At 49.1% G+C, this 19,198-nt stretch overlaps 1 protein-coding gene across 1 annotated transcript in view; it reads left to right on the forward strand.

Annotated features, from left to right (window-relative positions):
- The first annotated feature begins 7,492 nt into the window (after positions 1-7,492).
- nsun3 (NOP2/Sun RNA methyltransferase 3) overlaps positions 7,493-19,198 on the forward strand; it is a 29,639-nt gene continuing 17,933 nt past the window's right edge. Inside the window, exons 1-3 of the mRNA XM_041874393.2 lie at positions 7,493-7,730; positions 7,933-8,036; positions 17,255-17,724. Coding sequence (XP_041730327.2) covers positions 7,575-7,730; positions 7,933-8,036; positions 17,255-17,724 — 730 coding nt within the window. The 5' untranslated portion in view covers positions 7,493-7,574. The remainder of the gene's footprint in view (positions 7,731-7,932; positions 8,037-17,254; positions 17,725-19,198) is intronic.

Below are 19,198 nucleotides of genomic sequence, written 5' to 3' on the forward strand. Positions count from 1 at the left end.
CAAAACTATGAAATAACACATATGGAGTCACGTAGTAACCAAAAATGTGTTAAACAAATCAAAATATGTTTTATATTTGAGATTCTTCAAATAGCCACCCTTTGAGATTCTTCAAATAGCCACTCTTGGCATTTTCTCAACCAGCTTCACCTGGAATGCTTTTCCAACAGTCTTGAAGGAGTTCCCACATATGCTGAGCACTTGTTGGCTGCTTTTCCTTCACTCTGCCGTCTGACTCATCCCAAACCATCTCAATTGGGTTGAGGTCGGGGGATTGTGGAGGCCAGGTCATCTGACGCAGCACTCTATCACTCTCCTTGGTCAAATAGCCCTTACACAGCCTGGAGGTGTGTTGGGTCATTGTCCTGTTGAAAAACAAATGATAGTCCCACTAAGCCCAAACCAGATGGGATGGCGTATCGCTGCAGAATGCTGTGGTAGCCATGCTGGTTAAGTGTGCCTTGAATTCTAAATAAATCACAGCAAAGCACCCCCACACCATAACACCACCTCCTCCATGCTTTACGGTGGGAACTACACATGCAGAGATCATCCGTTCACCCACACAGCGTCTCACAAAGAAACGGTGGTTGGAACCAAAAGTCTCAAATTTGGACTCCAGACCAAAGGACACATTTCCACCAGTCTAATGTCCATTGCTCATGTTTCTTGGCCCAAGCAGGTCTCTTCTTCTTATTGGTGTCCTTTAGTAGTGGTTTCTTTGCAGCAATTCGACCATGAAGGCCTGATTCACATAGTCTCCTCTGAACAGTTGATGTTGAGATGTGTCTGTGACTTGAAATCTGTGAAGAATTTATTTGGGCTGCAATTTCTGATGCTGGTAACTCTAATGAACTTATACTCTGCAGCAGAGGTAACTCTGGGTCTTCCACTCCTGTCGCGGTCCTCATGAGAGCCAGTTTCATCATAGCGCTTGATGGTTTTTGCGACTGCACTTTTTCCGAATTGGCTGACCTTCATGTCTTAAATGATTTCGTTTCTCTTTGCTTATTTGAGCTGTTCTTGCCATAATATGGACTTGGTCTTTTACCAAATAGGGCTATCTTCTGTATACCCACCCACCTTGTCACATAACAACTGATTGGCTAAAATGCATTAAGAAGGAAAGAAATTCCACAAATTAACTTTTAAGAAGCCACACCTGTTAATTGAAATGTATTCCAGGTGCCTCATGAAGCTGGTTGAGAGAATGCCAAGAGTGCAAAGCTGTCATCAAGGCAAAGGGTGGCTATTTGAAGAATCTCAAATATAAAATATATTTTGATTTGTTTAACACTTTTTTGGTTACTACATGATTCCATATGTGTTATTTCATAGTTTTGATGTCTTCACTATTATTCTACAATGTAGAAAATAGTAAAAATAAAGAAAAACCTTTGAATGAGTAGGTGTGTCCAAACTTTTGACTGGTTGTTTGTGTTTGTGTGTATGCATACACACACAAGTATGTGGACACCCCTTCAAATGAGTGGATTTGGTTATTTCAGTCACACCCGTTGCTGACAGGTGTATAAAATCGAGCACACAGCCATGCAATCTCCATAGACAAACATTGGCAGTAGAATGGCCTTACTGAACAGCTCAGTGACTTTCAACGTGGCACCGTCATAGGATGCCACCTTTCCAACAAGTCAGTTCGTTAAATTTCTGCCCTGCTAGAGCTGCCTCGGTCAACTGTAAGTGTTGTTATTGTGAAGTGGAAACGTCTAGGAGCAACAACGGCTCAGCCGCGAAGTGGTAGGCCACACAAGCTCATAGAACAGGACCGCCGAGTGCTGAAGCGTGTAAAAATCGTCTGTCCTCGGTTGCAACACTCACTACCGAGTTCCAAACTGCCTCTGGAAGCAACATCAGCACAATAACTGTTCGTCGGGAGCTTCATGAAATGGGTTTCCATGGCCGAGCAGCCGCACACAAGCCTAAGATCACCATGCGCAATGCCAAGCGTCGGCTGGAGTGGTGTAAAGCTCACCGCCATTGGACTCTGGAGCAGTGGAAACACATTCTCTGGAGTGATGAATCACGCTTCACCATCTGGCAGTCTGACAGACTAATCTGGGTTTGGTGGATGCCAGGAGAACGCTACCTGCCCCAAACAACTGTAAAGTTTGGTGGAGGAGGAATAATGGTCTGGGGCTGTTTTTTTATGGTTCCTTAGTTCCAGTGAAGGGAAATCTTAACGCTACAGCATACAATGACATTCTAGACGATTCTGTGCTTCCAACTTTGTGGCAACAGTTTGGGGAAGGCCCTTTCCTGTTTCAGCATGACAATGCCCCCGTGCACAAAATGAGGTCCATACAGAAATGGTTTGTCGAGATCGGTGTGGAAGAACTTGACTGGCCTGCACAGAGCCCTAACCTCAACCCCATCGAACACCTTTGGGATGAATTGGAAAGCCAACGGCGAGCCAGGCCTAATCGCCCAACATCAGTGCCCCACCTCACTAATGCTCTTGTGGCTGAATGGAAGCAAGTCCCCGCAGCAATGTTCCAACATCTAGTGGAAAGACTTCCCAGAAGAGTGGAGGCTGTTATAGCAGCAAAGGGGGGACCAACTCCATATTAATGCCCATGATTTTGGAATGAGATGTTGGACCAGTAGGTGTCCACATACTTTTGGTCATGTAGTGTGTATATATACACATTGAGTGTACAAAACATTAAGAACACCTGCTTTTTCCATGACAAACTAACCAGGTGAATCCAGGTGAAATCTACGATCCCTTATCGATATCACTTGTTAAATCCACTTCAATCAGTGTAGATGTTTGGGACAGGACGGGGTTAAAGAAGGATTTTTTTAAAGCCTTGAGACAGCTGAGACATAGATTGTGGATGTGTGCCATTCAGAGTGTGAATGGGCAAGACAAAATATTTAAGTGCCTTTTGAACGGGGGGTATGGTAGTAGGTGCCAGGCGCACCGGTTTCTGTCAAAAACTGCAACGCCGCTGGGTTTTCTTCATACTCAACAGTTTCCCGTGTTTATCAAGAATGGTCCCACCACCCAAAGGACATCCAGCCAACTTGACACAACTATGGGAAGCATTGGAGTCAACATGGACCAGCATCCCTGTGGAACGCTCTCGACACCTTGTAGAGTCCACGCCCCGACTAATTGATGCTGTTCTGAGGAGGGGGGGGGTGCGACTCAATATTAGGAAGGTGTTCCTATTGTTTGGTGTACTCTGTGTTTGTGTGTATATATCTTTGCATTGCAGTTATTTCATTGGTCTCATCCTGTTTTTTAATTTGACTAAAGCATCCTCCCTCGATGCTGAAACCTGTCCACCTTTATTCTTAGTCCATGTTTTGTTGTTGTTGTTGTTGCTGCTAATATCAGTATTATAGTGGTGTGCTGTCTGATAAAGGACTCTTTCAATGCATCCCAGTGCACTGCATTATAAAGGAGTGCACTGCATTTGGAAGTCAGACTTTATTCTCACATACTTGTTGTATAAGATGTGTTTTACAACAAGATGAACAACAATGTGTGTTAACTCGAACGAATGTGTTTGTAGTATCTCAATATCTGACCAATCTAATGTTTATATTCACCACACACTGTACTCTGCAGTCATTTTTTTAAAAATGTCTTCTCATAACATAGCTTTTCAATAATGACACTTGAATGATATTTTGGGAACTGTTTCGTTGATGTACATCAACTTGTACGTCGTTGTTCAACCACCTGGCTTTATACATTTGATATTACGTATATAATTTTCACACACAGGGCTGTTGACAGTGTACCCTTGCATAATATCAGGCAGTACGCTTGTCTGCTTCTTTTTCAGTCTGCTTAGCGTTACTGTGGACAATGTTACTTACCGCACATAAGATTATAGTACTGTCACATATTAGCCTGGTCCCAGATCTGTTTTGTGCTGGTTAGCCAACTCCTAAGGTTGGTTAACCTCGGTCCCCGGTCTCAATTGCTACCGAGCCAGATAGTAGATGGGATTAATGGTCGATTTTGGTTATGCAAAACTAGCTCGTCCCCCCGTGCTGTTGCGATCGGAAGTGTCTGTGAGTGACCATAGGGGGTTGGCTGTACAGCACAAACCAATCTGGCACCAGGCTAGTCTTGTGCCATTCGGAAGAGAAAGGAATGTGTAGAACACTCCGGGCCTTGCGTCCCAAACGGCGGTCTATCCCCTGTATAGTGCACTATCTTTCACCAGAGTCCTATGGGCCCCGGTCAAAAGTAGTGCACTAAATGGGGAATAGGGTGCCATTTGGGATGCGAACTTAAAAATGTGTTTTCTTAATGAGGGAAATTCACTTTGTATTCTGGGAGCGAGCTATAAAAGCGAATGAATTGCTTGCTATCAAGGACCATATAAACTCAGCAAAAAAAAGAAACGTCCCTTTTTCAAGACCCTGTCTTTCAAAGATCATTCATAAATATCCAAATAACTTCACAGATCTTCATTGTAAAGGGTTTAAACACTGTTTCCCATGCTGGTTCAATGAACCATGAACAATGAATGAACATGCACCAGTGGAACGGTCGTTAAGACACTAAGATCACAGTTATGAAAACTAAGGACACTAAAGAGGCCTTTCTACTGACTCTGAAAAACACCAAAAGAAAGATGCCCAGGGTCCCTGCTCATCTGCGTGAACGTGCCTTAGGCATGCTGCAAGGAGACATGAGGACTGCAGATGTGGCCAGGGCAATATGTTGCAATGTCTGTACTGTGAGACGCCTAAGACAGCACTACAGGGAGACAGGACGGACAGCTGATCGTCCTCGCAGTGGCAGACCACGTGTAACAACACCTGCACAGGATCGGTACATCCGAACATCCCACCTGCGGGACAGGTACAGGATGGCAACAACAACTGCTCGAGTTACACCAGGAACGCACAATCCCTCCATCAGTGCTCAGACTGTCCGCAATAGGCTGAGAGAGGCTGGACTGAGGGCTTGTAAGGCAGGTCCTCACCAGACATCACCGGCAACAACGTCGCCTATGGGCACAAACCCACAGTCGCTGGACCAGACAGGATTGGCAAAAAGTGCTCTTCACTGACGAGTCGCGGTTTTGTCTCACCAGGGGTGATGGTCAGATTCGTGTTTATCGTCGAAGGAATGAGCGTTACACCGAGGCCTGTACTCTGGAGCGGGATCGATTTGGAGGTGGAGGGTCCGTCATGGTCTGGGGCGGTGTGTCACAGCATCATCGGACTGAGCTTGTTGTCATTGCAGGCAATCTCAACGCTGTGCGTTACAGGGAAGACATCCTCCTCCCTCATGTGGTACCCTTCCTGCAGGCTCATCCTGACATGATCCTCCAGCATGACAATGCCAGCAGCCATACTGCTCGTTCTGTGTGTGATTTCCTGCAAGACAGGAATGTCACCGTCTGCCATGGCCAGCGAAGAGCCCGGATCTCAATCCCATTGAGCACGTCTGGGACCTGTTGGATCGGAGAGTGAGGGCTAGGGCCATTCCCCCCAGAAATGTCCCGGGAACTTGCAGTTGCCTTGGTGGAAGAGTAGGGTAACATCTCACAGCAAGATCTGGCAAATCTGGTGCAGTCCATGAGGAGGAGATGCACAGCAGTACTTAATGCAGCTGGTGGCCACTCCAGATACTGACTGTTACTTTTGATTTTGACCCCCCCCTTTGTTCAGGGACACATTATTCAATTTCTGTTAGTCATGTCTGTGGAACTTGTTCAGTTTATGTCTGTTGTTGAATCTTATGTTCATACAAATATTTACACGTTATGTTTGCTGAAAATAAATGCAGTTGACAGTGAGAAGACGTTTCTTTTTTTTTTTGCTGAGTTTATATGAATTACGTAGACCTCATGGACCTTGACAAATATATTTATTTTGCAAAGACGTGTTTTAACTGTACACTGTTATATTGGTGTGGAAATGTAATCTTTGTCTAGGTTTGGTCCAGGGTGTTGGTACTCAGTCCCCTAGTAGAGGAGCATGCTGTAACGCCCTGGACCAGAGCTACTCTTCTGTGTTATATATAATATTTTTACCATCTAGACTGACCCGTTTCTGGACTACATCTGGACTGACCCGTTTCTGGACTACATCTAGACTGACCCGTTTCTGGACTACATCTAGACTGACCCGTTTCTGGACTACATCTAGACTGACCCGTTTCTACACTACATCTAGACTGACCCGTTTCTGGACTACATCTGGACTGACCCGTTTCTGGACTACATCTAGACTGACCCGTTTCTGGACTACATCTAGACTGACCCGTTTCTGGACTACATCTAGACTGACCCGTTTCTACACTACATCTAGACTGACCCGTTTCTGGACTACATCTAGACTGACCCGTTTCTGGACTACATCTAGACTGACCCGTTTCTGGACTACATCTAGACTGACCCGTTTCTACACTACATCTAGACTGACCCGTTTCTGGACTACATCTGGACTGACCCGTTTCTGGACTACATCGAGACTGACCCGTTTCTGGACTACATCTGGACTGACCCGTTTCTGGACTACATCTAGACTGACCCGTTTCTACACTACATCAAGACTGACCCGTTTCTGGACTACATCTAGACTGACCCGTTTCTACACTACATCAAGACTGACCCGTTTCTGGACTACATCTAGACTGACCCGTATCTACACTACATCTAGACTGACCCGTTTCTACTCTGCATCTAGACTGACCCGTATCTACACTACATCTAGACTGACCCGTTTCTACTCTGCATCTAGACTGACCCGTATCTACACTACATCTAGACTGACCCGTTTCTACTCTGCATCTAGACTGACCCGTTTCTACTCTGCATCTAGACTGACCCGTATCTACACTACATCTAGACTGACCCGTTTCTACACTGCATCTAGACTGACCCGTTTCTACACTACATCTAGACTGACCCGTTTCTACACTACATCTAGACTGACCCGTTTCTGGACTACATCTAGACTGACCCGTTTCTACACTACATCTAGACTGACCCGTTTCTGGACTACATCTAGACTGACCCGTTTCTACACCACATCTAGACTGACCCGTTTCTACACCACATCTAGACTGACCCGTTTCTACACTACATCTAGACTGACCCGTTTCTACACTACATCTAGACTGACCCGTTTCTACACTACATCTAGACTGACCCGTTTCTACACTGCATCTAGACTGACCCGTTTCTACACTACATCAAGTTATGTCCTTTTATTGTATGATTGTAGGTAGGTCACACCTTACCATTTGGTGAATGTATTTAGTACATTTCCATAACATAATACTTTTGTCACATAGCTACATATTCTTGGGATTTCATAGTCACATTTTCTACCTTGTACGTTTTTGTTATGAAATGCTAATAAATGCGTATATGATTTGTACCCGTATCTCTATTCCAAAATCTTTGGGTCTGCATATTTTGCTTGACGTTAGAGAGGTGGAACAGAGTTTAAAACAGCCACGGAGAAGGGGGTAATTTATAAGAGACGGACATGTCTTTAGAAAAACACACAGAAATGTCAGTCAGTCAACCGTTTACTTAAACAATTGATTAATTAGGTTTTTTATTTATGAAATGTTTAGACGTTTAGTTTCGGGAGAGTTACTTATTCTAAAGTGGAGCCATTCTCAGTCGTGGAAATGTCGAAGATTACTGTCGTGCAACTCCGTTATCGGTCCCGACCATGGACAGGAACTGTCGAGAGAGCAGCGAACAGTTCCAACCAAACAGGTGAGGTTGGGATAATATGAATACACGTAAAGGTCAAGCAGACGATACGTTTCTGGGTTATTTGTTACTGGTATTAAACGATGACAATGTTCACTCGTGGTCATTTGGTCAAATAAATGATTGGATTTAGTTATACTTCAGTTACACTCGTCATCCATCCTCCTGTTTTGAATCTAGACGTGGTTTTTCTACAACCTCACAGGTTCCTTCCCGACCTGAGAAACAGAAACGGGTGTGTAAAGTCATATTGGACCATTTTGACCAACAGTACAGCCAGGAACTCGGCCCCTTATGGCCGTCTGCAAGGTATGGAAGCGTTCACCTCATCCTCTGTCTTCTATACAGTTTGTGCGGCGTTACGTGCCAATAACAATATTATAAATCGGTTTTTCTACTGTGAACTGTTAAATTAGATGGGAACTCTGTAGTCTGTTTCCCAAATGGCACCGTATTTCCTCTGGGTCCTGGTCAAAAGTTGTGCGCTATGCAGTGCATTCGGGAAAGAATTCAGACCCCTTGAGTTTTTCCACATTTTTGTTACGTTACAGCCTTATTTTAAAATTGATTAAATCGTCATCGTCATACCCCATAATGACAAAGCAAAAACAGGTTTTTATAAAGTTTAGCAAATTTATAAAAAATCTAAAACTGAAATATCACATTTACATAAGTATTCAGACCTTTTACTCAGTACTTTGTTGAAGCACCTTTGGCAGCGATTACAGCCTCGAGTCTTCTTGGGTATGACTAGGGCTGTGGCAGTCACGTCAGCCGGTGATTGTCAAGCAAATAACTGTCGGTCTCACGGTAATTTACCATTCATTAACATAAACACATTTACCATCTCCTGGCTTCCACACATAGCCTACAATCCATTTTTTTAAAGTCTAATAAATCCATGTAAAATAGCCTACACCTTCACAATAAATCCATTACTTATTTTAGACAGGATATGAAGAAAATAATAGCATACTCCGAGTTGTCCTTATTTTAGGTCCTGATGTGGCTTTGCCAAATGGCTGTGGGCTACACTAGTTCATTTAGCAGAAAAGATTTGCTTATAATTGCGTGGCATTATTTTATAGTATGAAGAATACAATTTGAACAAAGCTGAATAAAATATAAATATTTTCTCCAAATGAATTGAGGGAGTGCGCACATGCGGCTATTCTGTGTTGAGCGGTTAACAAAGAAACAGGTCCTCCTATATGCTTCATTTAGAGTTATGAATGTAACTTTAGTTGTTCTACAAACGTTGGGATGTATGTTTTTGATTTTTAATACATTGTAAGGCTGCATGATGAGACTAATGATGATTTGAAAAAAAGTCGCTTGAAAGGCATGAGGTCTGCTTTGTTTTTTGCGCAGGCTGTACACGCTCCAATTAGTCTCTTATTCACAATTTGACAAACACTTGATAACGCCTCGAATTTCACAGCGATGGCATCCCCTTTGTGGCCATAATGCACCCTAAAAAAAATCCATGCCTTTTGCGGGCCAGAGTGCTGCCTTATGCCATTCTCCTTGAGTGTGCTGTGCAATCCGAAACGTCTCTCAAGCACATGGCTCTCGGTCTTGGTGATCGGGTCTCGCTGGTGTGGCAGTCATATGGTCAACGAAACAGCCCTAGGTATGACGCTACAAGCTTGGCACACCTGTATTTGGGGAGTTTCTCCCATTCTTCTCTGCAGATCCTCTCATGCTCTGTCAGGTTGGATGGGGAGCGTCGCTGCACAGCTATTTTCAGGTCTCTCCAGAGATGTACGATCGGGTTCAAGTCCGGGCTCTGGCTGGGCCACTCGAGGACATTCAGAGACTTGTCCTGATGCCACTCCTGTGTTGTCTTGGCTGTGTGCTTAGGGTTGCTGTCCTGTTGGAAGGTGAACCTTCGCCCCAGTCTGAGGTCCTGAGCAGGTTTTCATCAAGGATCTCTCTGTACTTTGCTCTGTTCATCTTTCAAACGATCCTGACTAGTCTCCCAGCCCCTGCCGCTGAAAAACATCCCCACAGCATGATGCTGCCACCACCATGCTTCACCATAGGGATGGTGCCAGGTTTCCTCCAGATGTGACTCTTGGCATTCAGGCCAAAGAGTTCAATCTTGGTTTCATCAGACCAGAGAATCTTATTTCTCATGGTCTGAGAGTCCTTTAGGTGCCTTTTGACAAACTCCAAGTGGGCTGCAGAGATGGTTGTCCTTCTGGAAGGTTCTACCATCTCCATAGAGGAACTCTGGAGCTCTGTCAGAGTGACCATCGGGTTCTTGGTCACTTCCCTGACCAAGGCCCTTCTCCCCCGATTGCTCAGTTTGGCCGGGCGGCCAGCTCTAGGAAGTGTCTTGGTGGTTCCAAATTTCTTCAATTTTTAAGAATGATGGAGGCCACTGTGTTCTTGGGGACCTTCAATGCTGCAGACTTTTTTTGGTACCCTTCCCCAGATCTGTGCCTCCACACAATCCTGTCTCGGAGCTCTACGGACAATTCCTCCGACCTCATGACTTGTTTTTTTCTCTGACATGCACTGTCAACTGTGGGACCTTATATAGACAGGTGTGTGCCTTTCCAAATCATGTCCAATCAATTGAATTTACAACAGGTGGACTCCAATCAAGTTGTAGGATGATCAATGGAAACAGGATGCACCGGAGCTCAATTTCGAGTCTCATAGCAAAGGGTCTGAATACTTATATAAATAAGGTATTTCTGTTTTTAATTTTTCATAAATTAGCAAACATTTCTAAAAACCTGTTTTCGCTTTGTCGTTATGGGGTATTGTGTGTAGATTGATGAGATATATATTTTTAATCAATTTTAGAATAAGGCTGTAACGTAACAAAATATGGAAAAAGTCAAGGTGTCTGAATACTTTCCGAATGCACTGTATAAGGTGCCATTTGAGACAAATGTAAAACCTGTGAGTGACCCTTGTCTCATGTCTTGACTCCTGTCTCTCCTCCTGTTTCTCTACCTCTCCTCCTGTCTCTCTACCTCTCCTCCTCTCCTCCTGTCTCTCTACCTCTCCTCCTGTCTCTCCTCCTCTCCTCCTGTCTCTCTACCTCTCCTCCTGTCTCTCCTCCTCTCCTCCTGTCTCTCTACCTCTCCTCCTCTCTTCATCTCCTCCTCTCCTCCTGTCTCTCTACCTCTCCTCCTGTCTCTCCTCCTCTCCTCCTGTCTCTCTACCTCTCCTCCTGTCTCTCCTCCTCTGCTCCTGTCTCTCTACCTCCTCCTCTCGTCTCTCCTCCTCTCCTCCTGTCTCTACCTCTCTACCTCTCCTCCTGTCTCTCCTCCTCTCCTCCTGTCTCTCTACCTCTCCTCCTCTCCTCTTGTCTCTCTACCTCTCCTCCTGTCTCTCCTCCTCTCCTCCTGTCTCTCTACCTCTCCTCCTCTCCTCCTGTCTCTCTACCTCTCCTCCTGTCTCTCCTCCTCTCCTCCTGTCTCTCTACCCCCTCCTCTCCTCCTGTCGCTCCTCCTCTCCTCCTGTCTCTCTACCTCTCCTCCCTTCCTCCTGTCTCTCTACCTCTCCTCCTCTCCTCCTGTCTCTCCTCCTCTCCTCCTGTCTCTCTACCTCTCCTCCTCTCCTCCTGTCTCTCCTCCTCTCCTCCTTTCTCTCCACCTCTCCTCCTGTCTCTCCTCCTCTCCTCCTCTCCTCCTGTCTTTCTACCTCTCCTCCTTTCTCTCCACCTCTCCTCCTGTCTCTCCTCCTCTCCTCCTCTCCTCCTGTCTCTCTACCGCTCCTCCTCTCCTCCTGTCTCTCTACCTCTCCTCCTCTCCTCCTGTCTCTCTACCTTCTCCTGTCTCTCTACCTCTCCTCCTCTCCTCCTGTCTCTCTACCTCTCCTCCTCTCCTCCTGTCTCTCTACCTCTCCTCCTCTCCTCCTCTCCTCCTGTCTCTCTACCTCTCCTCCTGTCTCTCTACCTCTCCTCCTCTCCTGTCTCTCTACCTCTCCTCCTCTCCTGTCTCTCCTCCTCTCCTCCTCTCCTCCTGTCTCTCTACCTCTCCTCCTCTCCTCCTGTCTCTCTACCTCTCCTCCTCTCCTCCTGTCTCTCTACCTCTCCTCCTCTCCTCTTGTCTCTATCTCTCCTCCTGTCTCTCTACCTCTCCTCCTCTCCTCCTGTCTCTACCTCTCTTCCTCTCCTCCTATCCTCCTGTCTCTCTACCTCTCCTCCTGTCTCTCTACCTCTCCTCCTCTCCTCCTGTCTCTCTACCTCTCCTCCTGTCTCTCTACCTCTCCTCCTCTCCTCCTGTCTCTCTACCTCTCCTCCTCTCCTCCTGTCTCTCTACCTCTCCTCCTCTCCTCCTGTCTCTCTTCCTCTCCTCCTGTCTCTCTACCTCTCCTCCTCTCCTCTTGTCTCTATCTCTCCTCCTGTCTCTCTACCTCTCCTCCTCTCCTCCTGTCTCTCTACCTCTCCTCCTCTCCTCCTGTCTCTCTACCTCTCCTCCTCTCCTCCTGTCTCTCTACCTCTCCTCCTCTCCTCCTGTCTCTCTATCTCTCCTCCTGTCTCTCTACCTCTCCTCCTGTCTCTACCTCTCCTCCTCTCCTCCTGTCTCTCTACCTCTCCTCCTGTCTCTCTACCTCTCCTCATCTCCTCCTGTCTCTCTACCTCTCCTCCTGTCTCTCTACCTCTCCTCCTGTCTCTCTACCTCTCCTCCTCTCCTCCTGTCTCTCTACCTCTCCTCCTCTCCTCCTGTCTCTACCTCTCCTCCTCTCCTCCTGTCTCTCTACCTCTCCTCCTGTCTCTCTACCTCTCCTCCTCTCCTCCTGTCTCTCTACCTCTCCTCCTGTCTCTCTACCGCTCCTCCTCTCCTCCTGTCTCTCTACCTCTCCTCCTGTCTCTCTACCTCTCCTCCTCTTCTCCTGTCTCTCTACCTCTCCTCCTCTTCTCCTGTCTCTCTACCTCTCCTCATCTCCTGTCTCTCCTCCTGTCTCTCCTCCTCTCCTCCTGTCTCTCTACCTCTCCTCCTGTCTCTCTACCGCTCCTCCTCTCCTCCTGTCTCTCTACCTTTCCTCCTGTATCTCCTCCTCTTCTCCTGTCTCTCTACCTCTCCTCTCCTCCTGTCTCTCCACCTCTCCTCCTGTCTCTCCTCCTCTCCTACTGTCTCTCTACCTCTCCTCCTGTCTCTCCTCCTGTCTCTCTACCTCTCCTCCTGTCTCTCTACCTCTCCTCCTCTCCTCCTGTCTCTCTACCTCTCCTCCTCTCCTCCTCGCTCTACCTCCTCTTCTCCTCCTGTCTCTCTACCTCTCCTCCTCTCCTCCTGTCTCTCTACCTCTCCTCCTGTCTCTCTACCTCTCCTCCTCTCCTCCTGTCTCTCTACCTCTCCTCCTGTCTCTCTACCTCTCCTCCTGTCTCTCTACCTCTCCTCCTCTCCTCCTGTCTCTCTACCTCTCCTCCTGTCTCTCTACCTCTCCTCCTCTCCTGTCTCTCCTCCTCTCCTCCTCTCCTCCTGTCTCTCTACCTCTCCTCCTCTCCTCCTGTCTCTCTACCTCTCCTCCTCTCCTCTTGTCTCTATCTCTCCTCCTGTCTCTACCTCTCTACCTCTCCTCCTCTCCTCCTGTCTCTCTACCTCTCCCCCTGTCTCTCTACCTCTCCTCCTCTCCCCCTGTCTCTCTACCTCTCCTCCTCTCCTCCTGTCTCTCTACCTCTCCTCCTCTCCTCCTGTCTCTCTACCTCTCCTCCTGTCTCTCCTCTTCTCCTCCTGTCTCTCTACCTCTCCTCTTCTCCTCCTGTCTCTCTACCTCTCCTCCTCTCCTCTTGTCTCTATCTCTCCTCCTGTCTCTCTACCTCTCCTCCTCTCCTCCTGTCTCTACCTCTCCTCCTCTCCTCCTGTCTCTCTACCTCTCCTCCTCTCCTCCTGTCTCTCTACCTCTCCTCCTCTCCTCCTGTCTCTCTACCTCTCCTCCTCTCCTCCTGTCTCTCTACCTCTCCTCCTGTCTCTCTACCTCTCCTCCTCTCCTCCTGTCTCTCTACCTCTCCTCCTGTCTCTCTACCTCTCCTCCTCTCCTCCTGTCTCTCTACCTCTCCTCCTCTCCTCCTGTCTCTCTACCTCTCCTCCTGTCTCTCTACCTCTCCTCCTCTCCTCCTGTCTCTCTACCGCTCCTCCTCTCCTCCTGTCTCTCTACCTCTCCTCCTCTTCTCCTGTCTCTCTACCTCTCCTCCTCTCCTGTCTCTCCTCCTGTCTCTCCTCCTCTCCTCCTGTCTCTCTACCCCTCCTCCTCTCCTCCTGTCTCTCTACCTCTCCTCCTCTTCTCCTGTCTCTCTACCTCTCCTCCTCTCCTGTCTCTCCTCCTGTCTCTCCTCCTCTCCTCCTGTCTCTCTACCTCTCCTCCTCTCCTGTCTCTCCTCCTGTCTCTCCTCCTCTCCTCCTGTCTCTCTACCCCTCCTCCTCTCCTCCTGTCTCTCTACCCCTCCTCCTCTCCTCCTGTCTCTCTACCTCCTCCTCTCCTCCTGTCTCTCTACCTTTCCTCCTGTATCTCCTCCTCTTCTCCTGTCTCTCTACCTCTCTTCTCCTCCTGTCTCTCTACATCTCCTCCTCTCCTCCTGTCTCTCCACCTCTCCTCCTGTCTCTCCTCCTCTCCTCCTGTCTCTCTACCTCTCCTCCTGTCTCTCTACCGCTCCTCATCTCCTCCTGTCTCTCTACCTCTCCTCCTGTCTCTCTACCTCTCCTCCTGTCTCTCTACCTCTCCTCCTCTCCTCCTGTCTCTCTACCTCTCCTCCTCTCCTCCTGTCTCTACCTCTCCTCCTCTCCTCCTGTCTCTCTACCTCTCCTCCTGTCTCTCTACCTCTCCTCCTCTCCTCCTGTCTCTCTACCTCTCCTCCTGTCTCTCTACCGCTCCTCCTCTCCTCCTGTCTCTCTACCTCTCCTCCTGTCTCTCTACCTCTCCTCCTCTTCTCCTGTCTCTCTACCTCTCCTCTCCTCCTGTCTCTCTACCTCTCCTCATCTCCTGTCTCTCCTCCTGTCTCTCCTCCTCTCCTCCTGTCTCTCTACCTCTCCTCCTGTCTCTCTACCGCTCCTCCTCTCCTCCTGTCTCTCTACCTTTCCTCCTGTATCTCCTCCTCTTCTCCTGTCTCTCTACCTCTCCTCTCCTCCTGTCTCTCTACATCTCCTCCTCTCCTCCTGTCTCTCCACCTCTCCTCCTGTCTCTCCTCCTCTCCTACTGTCTCTCTACCTCTCCTCCTGTCTCTCCTCCTGTCTCTCTACCTCTCCTCCTGTCTCTCTACCTCTCCTCCTCTCCTCCTGTCTCTCTACCTCTCCTCCTCTCCTCCTCGCTCTACCTCCTCTTCTCCTCCTGTCTCTCTACCTCTCCTCCTCTCCTCCTGTCTCTCTACCTCTCCTCCTGTCTCTCTACCTCTCCTCCTCTCCTCCTGTCTCTCTACCTCTCCTCCTGTCTCTCTACCTCTCCTCCTGTCTCTCTACCTCTCCTCCTGTCTCTCTACCTCTCCTCCTGTCTCTCTACCTCTCCTCCTCTCCTGTCTCTCCTCCTCTCCTCCTCTCTTCCTGTCTCTCTACCTCTCCTCCTCTCCTCCTGTCTCTCTACCTCTCCTCCTCTCCTCTTGTCTCTATCTCTCCTCCTGTCTCTACCTCTCTACCTCTCCTCCTCTCCTCCTGTCTCTCTACCTCTCCCCCTGTCTCTCTACCTCTCCTCCTCTCCTCCTGTCTCTCTACCTCTCCTCCTCTCCTCCTGTCTCTCTACCTCTCCTCCTGTCTCTCCTCTTCTCCTCCTGTCTCTCTACCTCTCCTCCTCTCCTCCTGTCTCTCTACCTCTCCTCCTCTCCTCTTGTCTCTATCTCTCCTCCTGTCTTTCTACCTCTCCTCCTCTCCTCCTGTCTCTACCTCTCCTCCTCTCCTCCTGTCTCTCTACCTCTCCTCCTCTCCTCCTGTCTCTACCTCTCCTCCTCTCCTCCTGTCTCTCTACCTCTCCTCATCTCCTCCTGTCTCTCTACCTCTCCTCCTGTCTCTCTACCTCTCCTCCTCTCCTCCTGTCTCTCTACCTCTCCTCCTGTCTCTCTACCTCTCCTCCTCTCCTCCTGTCTCTCTACCTCTCCTCCTCTCCTCCTGTCTCTACCTCTCCTCCTGTCTCTCTACCTCTCCTCCTGTCTCTCTACCGCTCCTCCTCTCCTCCTGTCTCTCTACCACTCCTCCTCTCCTCCTGTCTCTCTACCTCTCCTCCTGTCTCTCTACCTCTCCTCCTCTTCTCCTGTCTCTCTACCTCTCCTCTCCTCCTGTCTCTCTACCTCTCCTCCTCTCCTGTCTCTCCTCCTGTCTCTCCTCCTCTCCTCCTGTCTCTCTACCCCTCCTCCTCTCCTCCTGTCTCTCTACCCCTCCTCCTCTCCTCCTGTCTCTCTACCGCTCCTCCTCTCCTCCTGTCTCTCTACCTTTCCTCCTGTATCTCCTCCTCTTCTCCTGTCTCTCTACCTCTCTTCTCCTCCTGTCTCTCTACATCTCCTCTTCTCTTCCTGTCTCTCCACCTCTCCTCCTGTCTCTCCTCCTCTCCTCCTGTCTCTCTACCTCTCCTCCTGTCTCTCTACCGCTCCTCCTCTCCTCCTGTCTCTCTACCTCTCCTCCTGTCTCTCCTCCTCTCCTCCTGTCTCTCATCCTCTCCTCCTGTCTCTCCTTCTCTCCTCCTGTCTCTCCTTCTCTCCTCCTGTCTCTCTACCTCTCCTCCTGTCTCTCTACATCTCCTCCTCTCCTCCTGTCTCTCCTCCGCTCCTCCTGTCTCTCCTCCTCTCCTCCTGTCTCTCTACCTCTCCTCCTGTCTCTCTACCTCTCCTCCTCTCCTCCTGTCTCTCTACCTGTCATCCTCTCCTCCTGTCTCTCCTCCTCTCCTCCTGTCTCTCTACCTCTCCTCCTCTCCTCCTGTCTCTCTACCTCTCCTCCTCTCCTCCTGTCTCTCCTCCTCTCCTCCTGTCTCTCTACCTCTCCTCCTGTCTCTCTACCTCTCCTCCTCTCCTCCTGTCTCTCTACCTCTCCTCCTCTCCTCCTGTCTCTCTACCTCTCCTCCTCCTGTCTCTCCTCCTCTCCTCCTGTCTCTCTACCTCTCCTCCTGTCTCTCTACCTCTCCTCCTCTCCTCCTGTCTCTCTACCTCTCCTCCTCTCCTCCTGTCTCTCTACCTCTCCTCCTCTCCTCCTGTCTCTCTACCTCTCCTCCTCTCCTCCTCGCTCTACCTCCTCTTCTCCTCCTGTCTCTCTACCTCTCCTCCTCTCCTCCTGTCTCTCTACCTCTCCTCCTCTCCTCCTGTCTCTCTACCTCTCCTCCTCTCCTCCTGTCTCTCTACCTCTCCTCCTGTCTCTCCTCCTCTCCTCCTGTCTCTCTACCTCTCCTCCTCTCCTCCTGTCTCTCTACCTCTCCTCCTCTCCTCCTGTCTCTCTACCTCTCCTCCTGTCTCTCTACCTCTCCTCCTCTCCTCCTGTCTCTCCTCCTCTCCTCCTGTCTCTCTACCTCTCCTCCTCTCCTCCTGTCTCTCTACCTCCTCCTGTCTCTCTACCTCTCCTCCTGTCTCCCTCCTTGTGTCTGTCTGTCTCCTCCAGGGCTGTGTTGTTGAACCCTGGGTGTTGGCAGTATGGGGTGATGCTCAACCGCTTTACTGCTGTATCAGACCTCAAACTACGCCTCCAAGGGCAAGGCTTCACCAGGCTACTACCCCACACAGACACAACCTCAGCCCTGCCTCTTAACTCCTCTCTACCCCAGCCTAGCTCCAGCCCTCACCCTGCCTCTCTCCCCCAGCCTAGCTTCAGCCCCCAGCCTAGCTCCAGCCCTCACCCTCACCCCGGTCCTCCTCCTCTCCCTCCCTCCCTGCAGTGTTTCATCCACCCCTCCCCGGTGCGTTACCCCTCTCCTCCCCACCGCCAGGGCCAGTTAAAACTCTACTACCTGCTGAACGCTGCCTCCCTGCTGCCTGTCTTAGCCCTGGGGGTAGAGGACGGGGACAGGGTCCTGGATCTCTGCTCTGCTCCTGGAGGGAAGGCCTTGGCTATACTACAGACTGCTAACCCAGGTCAGGACATGATCATTAGACTATTAGGGGTTAGGGTGTAGGACTGCTAACCCAGGTCAGGGGACATGATCATTAGACTATTAGGGGTTAGGGTGTAGGACTGCTAACCCAGGTCAGGACATGATCATTAGACTATTAGGGGTTAGGGTGTAGGACTGCTAACCCAGGTCCTGGACATGATCATTAGACTATTAGGGGTTAGGGTGTAGGACTGCTAACCCAGGTCAGGGGACATGATCATTAGACTATTAGGGGTTAGGGTGTAGGACTGCTAACCCAGGTCAGGACATGATCATTAGACTATTAGGGGTTAGGGTGTAGGACTGCTAACCCAGGTCAGGACATGATCATTAGACTATTAGGGGTTAGGGTGTAGGACTGCTAACCCAGGTCAGGACATGATCATTAGACTATTAGGGGTTAGGGTGTAGGACTGCTAAACCAGGTCAGGACATGATCATTAGACTATTAGGGGTTAGGGTGTAGGACTGCTAACCCAGGTCAGGACATGATCATTAGACTATTAGGGGGTTAGGGTGTAGGACTGCTAACCCAGGTCAGGGGACATGATCATTAGACTATTAGGGGTTAGGGTGTAGGACTGCTAACCCAGGTCAGGACATGATCATTAGACTATTAGGGGTTAGGGTGTGGGACTGCTAACCCAGGTCAGGGACATGATCATTAGACTATTAGGGGTTAGGGTGTGGACTGCTAACCCAGGTCAGGACATGATCATTAGACTATTAGGGGTTAGGGTGTAGGACTGCTAACCCAGGTCAGGACATGATCATTAGACTATTAGGGGTTAGGGTGTGGACTGCTAACCCAGGTCAGGACATGATCATTAGACTATTAGGGGTTAGGGTGTAGGACTGCTAACCCAGGTCAGGACATGATCATTAGACTATTAGGGGTTAGGGTGTAGGGACTGCTAACCCAGGTCAGGACATGATCATTAGACTATTAGGGGTTAGGGTGTAGGACTGCTAACCCAGGTCAGGACATGATCATTAGACTATTAGGGGTTAGGGTGTAGGACTGCTAACCCAGGTCAGGACATGATCATTAGACTATTAGGGGTTAGGGTGTAGGACTGCTAACCCAGGTCAGGACATGATCATTAGACTATTAGGGGGTTAGGGTGTAGGACTGCTAACCCAGGTCAGGGGACATGATCATTAGACTATTAGGGGTTAGGGTGTAGGACTGCTAACCCAGGTCAGGACATGATCATTAGACTATTAGGGGTTAGGGGTGTAGGACTGCTAACCCAGGTCAGGACATGATCATTAGACTATTAGGGGGTTAGGGTGTAGGACTGCTAACCCAGGTCAGGACATGATCATTAGACTATTAGGGGTTAGGGTGTAGGACTGCTAACCCAGGTCAGGACATGATCATTAGACTATTAGGGGTTAGGGTGTAGGACTGCTAACCCAGGTCAGGACATGATCATTAGACTATTAGGGGG

Source organism: Coregonus clupeaformis, unplaced genomic scaffold, assembly GCF_020615455.1.
Source record: "Coregonus clupeaformis isolate EN_2021a unplaced genomic scaffold, ASM2061545v1 scaf0398, whole genome shotgun sequence".
Lineage (NCBI taxonomy): Eukaryota > Metazoa > Chordata > Actinopteri > Salmoniformes > Salmonidae > Coregonus > Coregonus clupeaformis.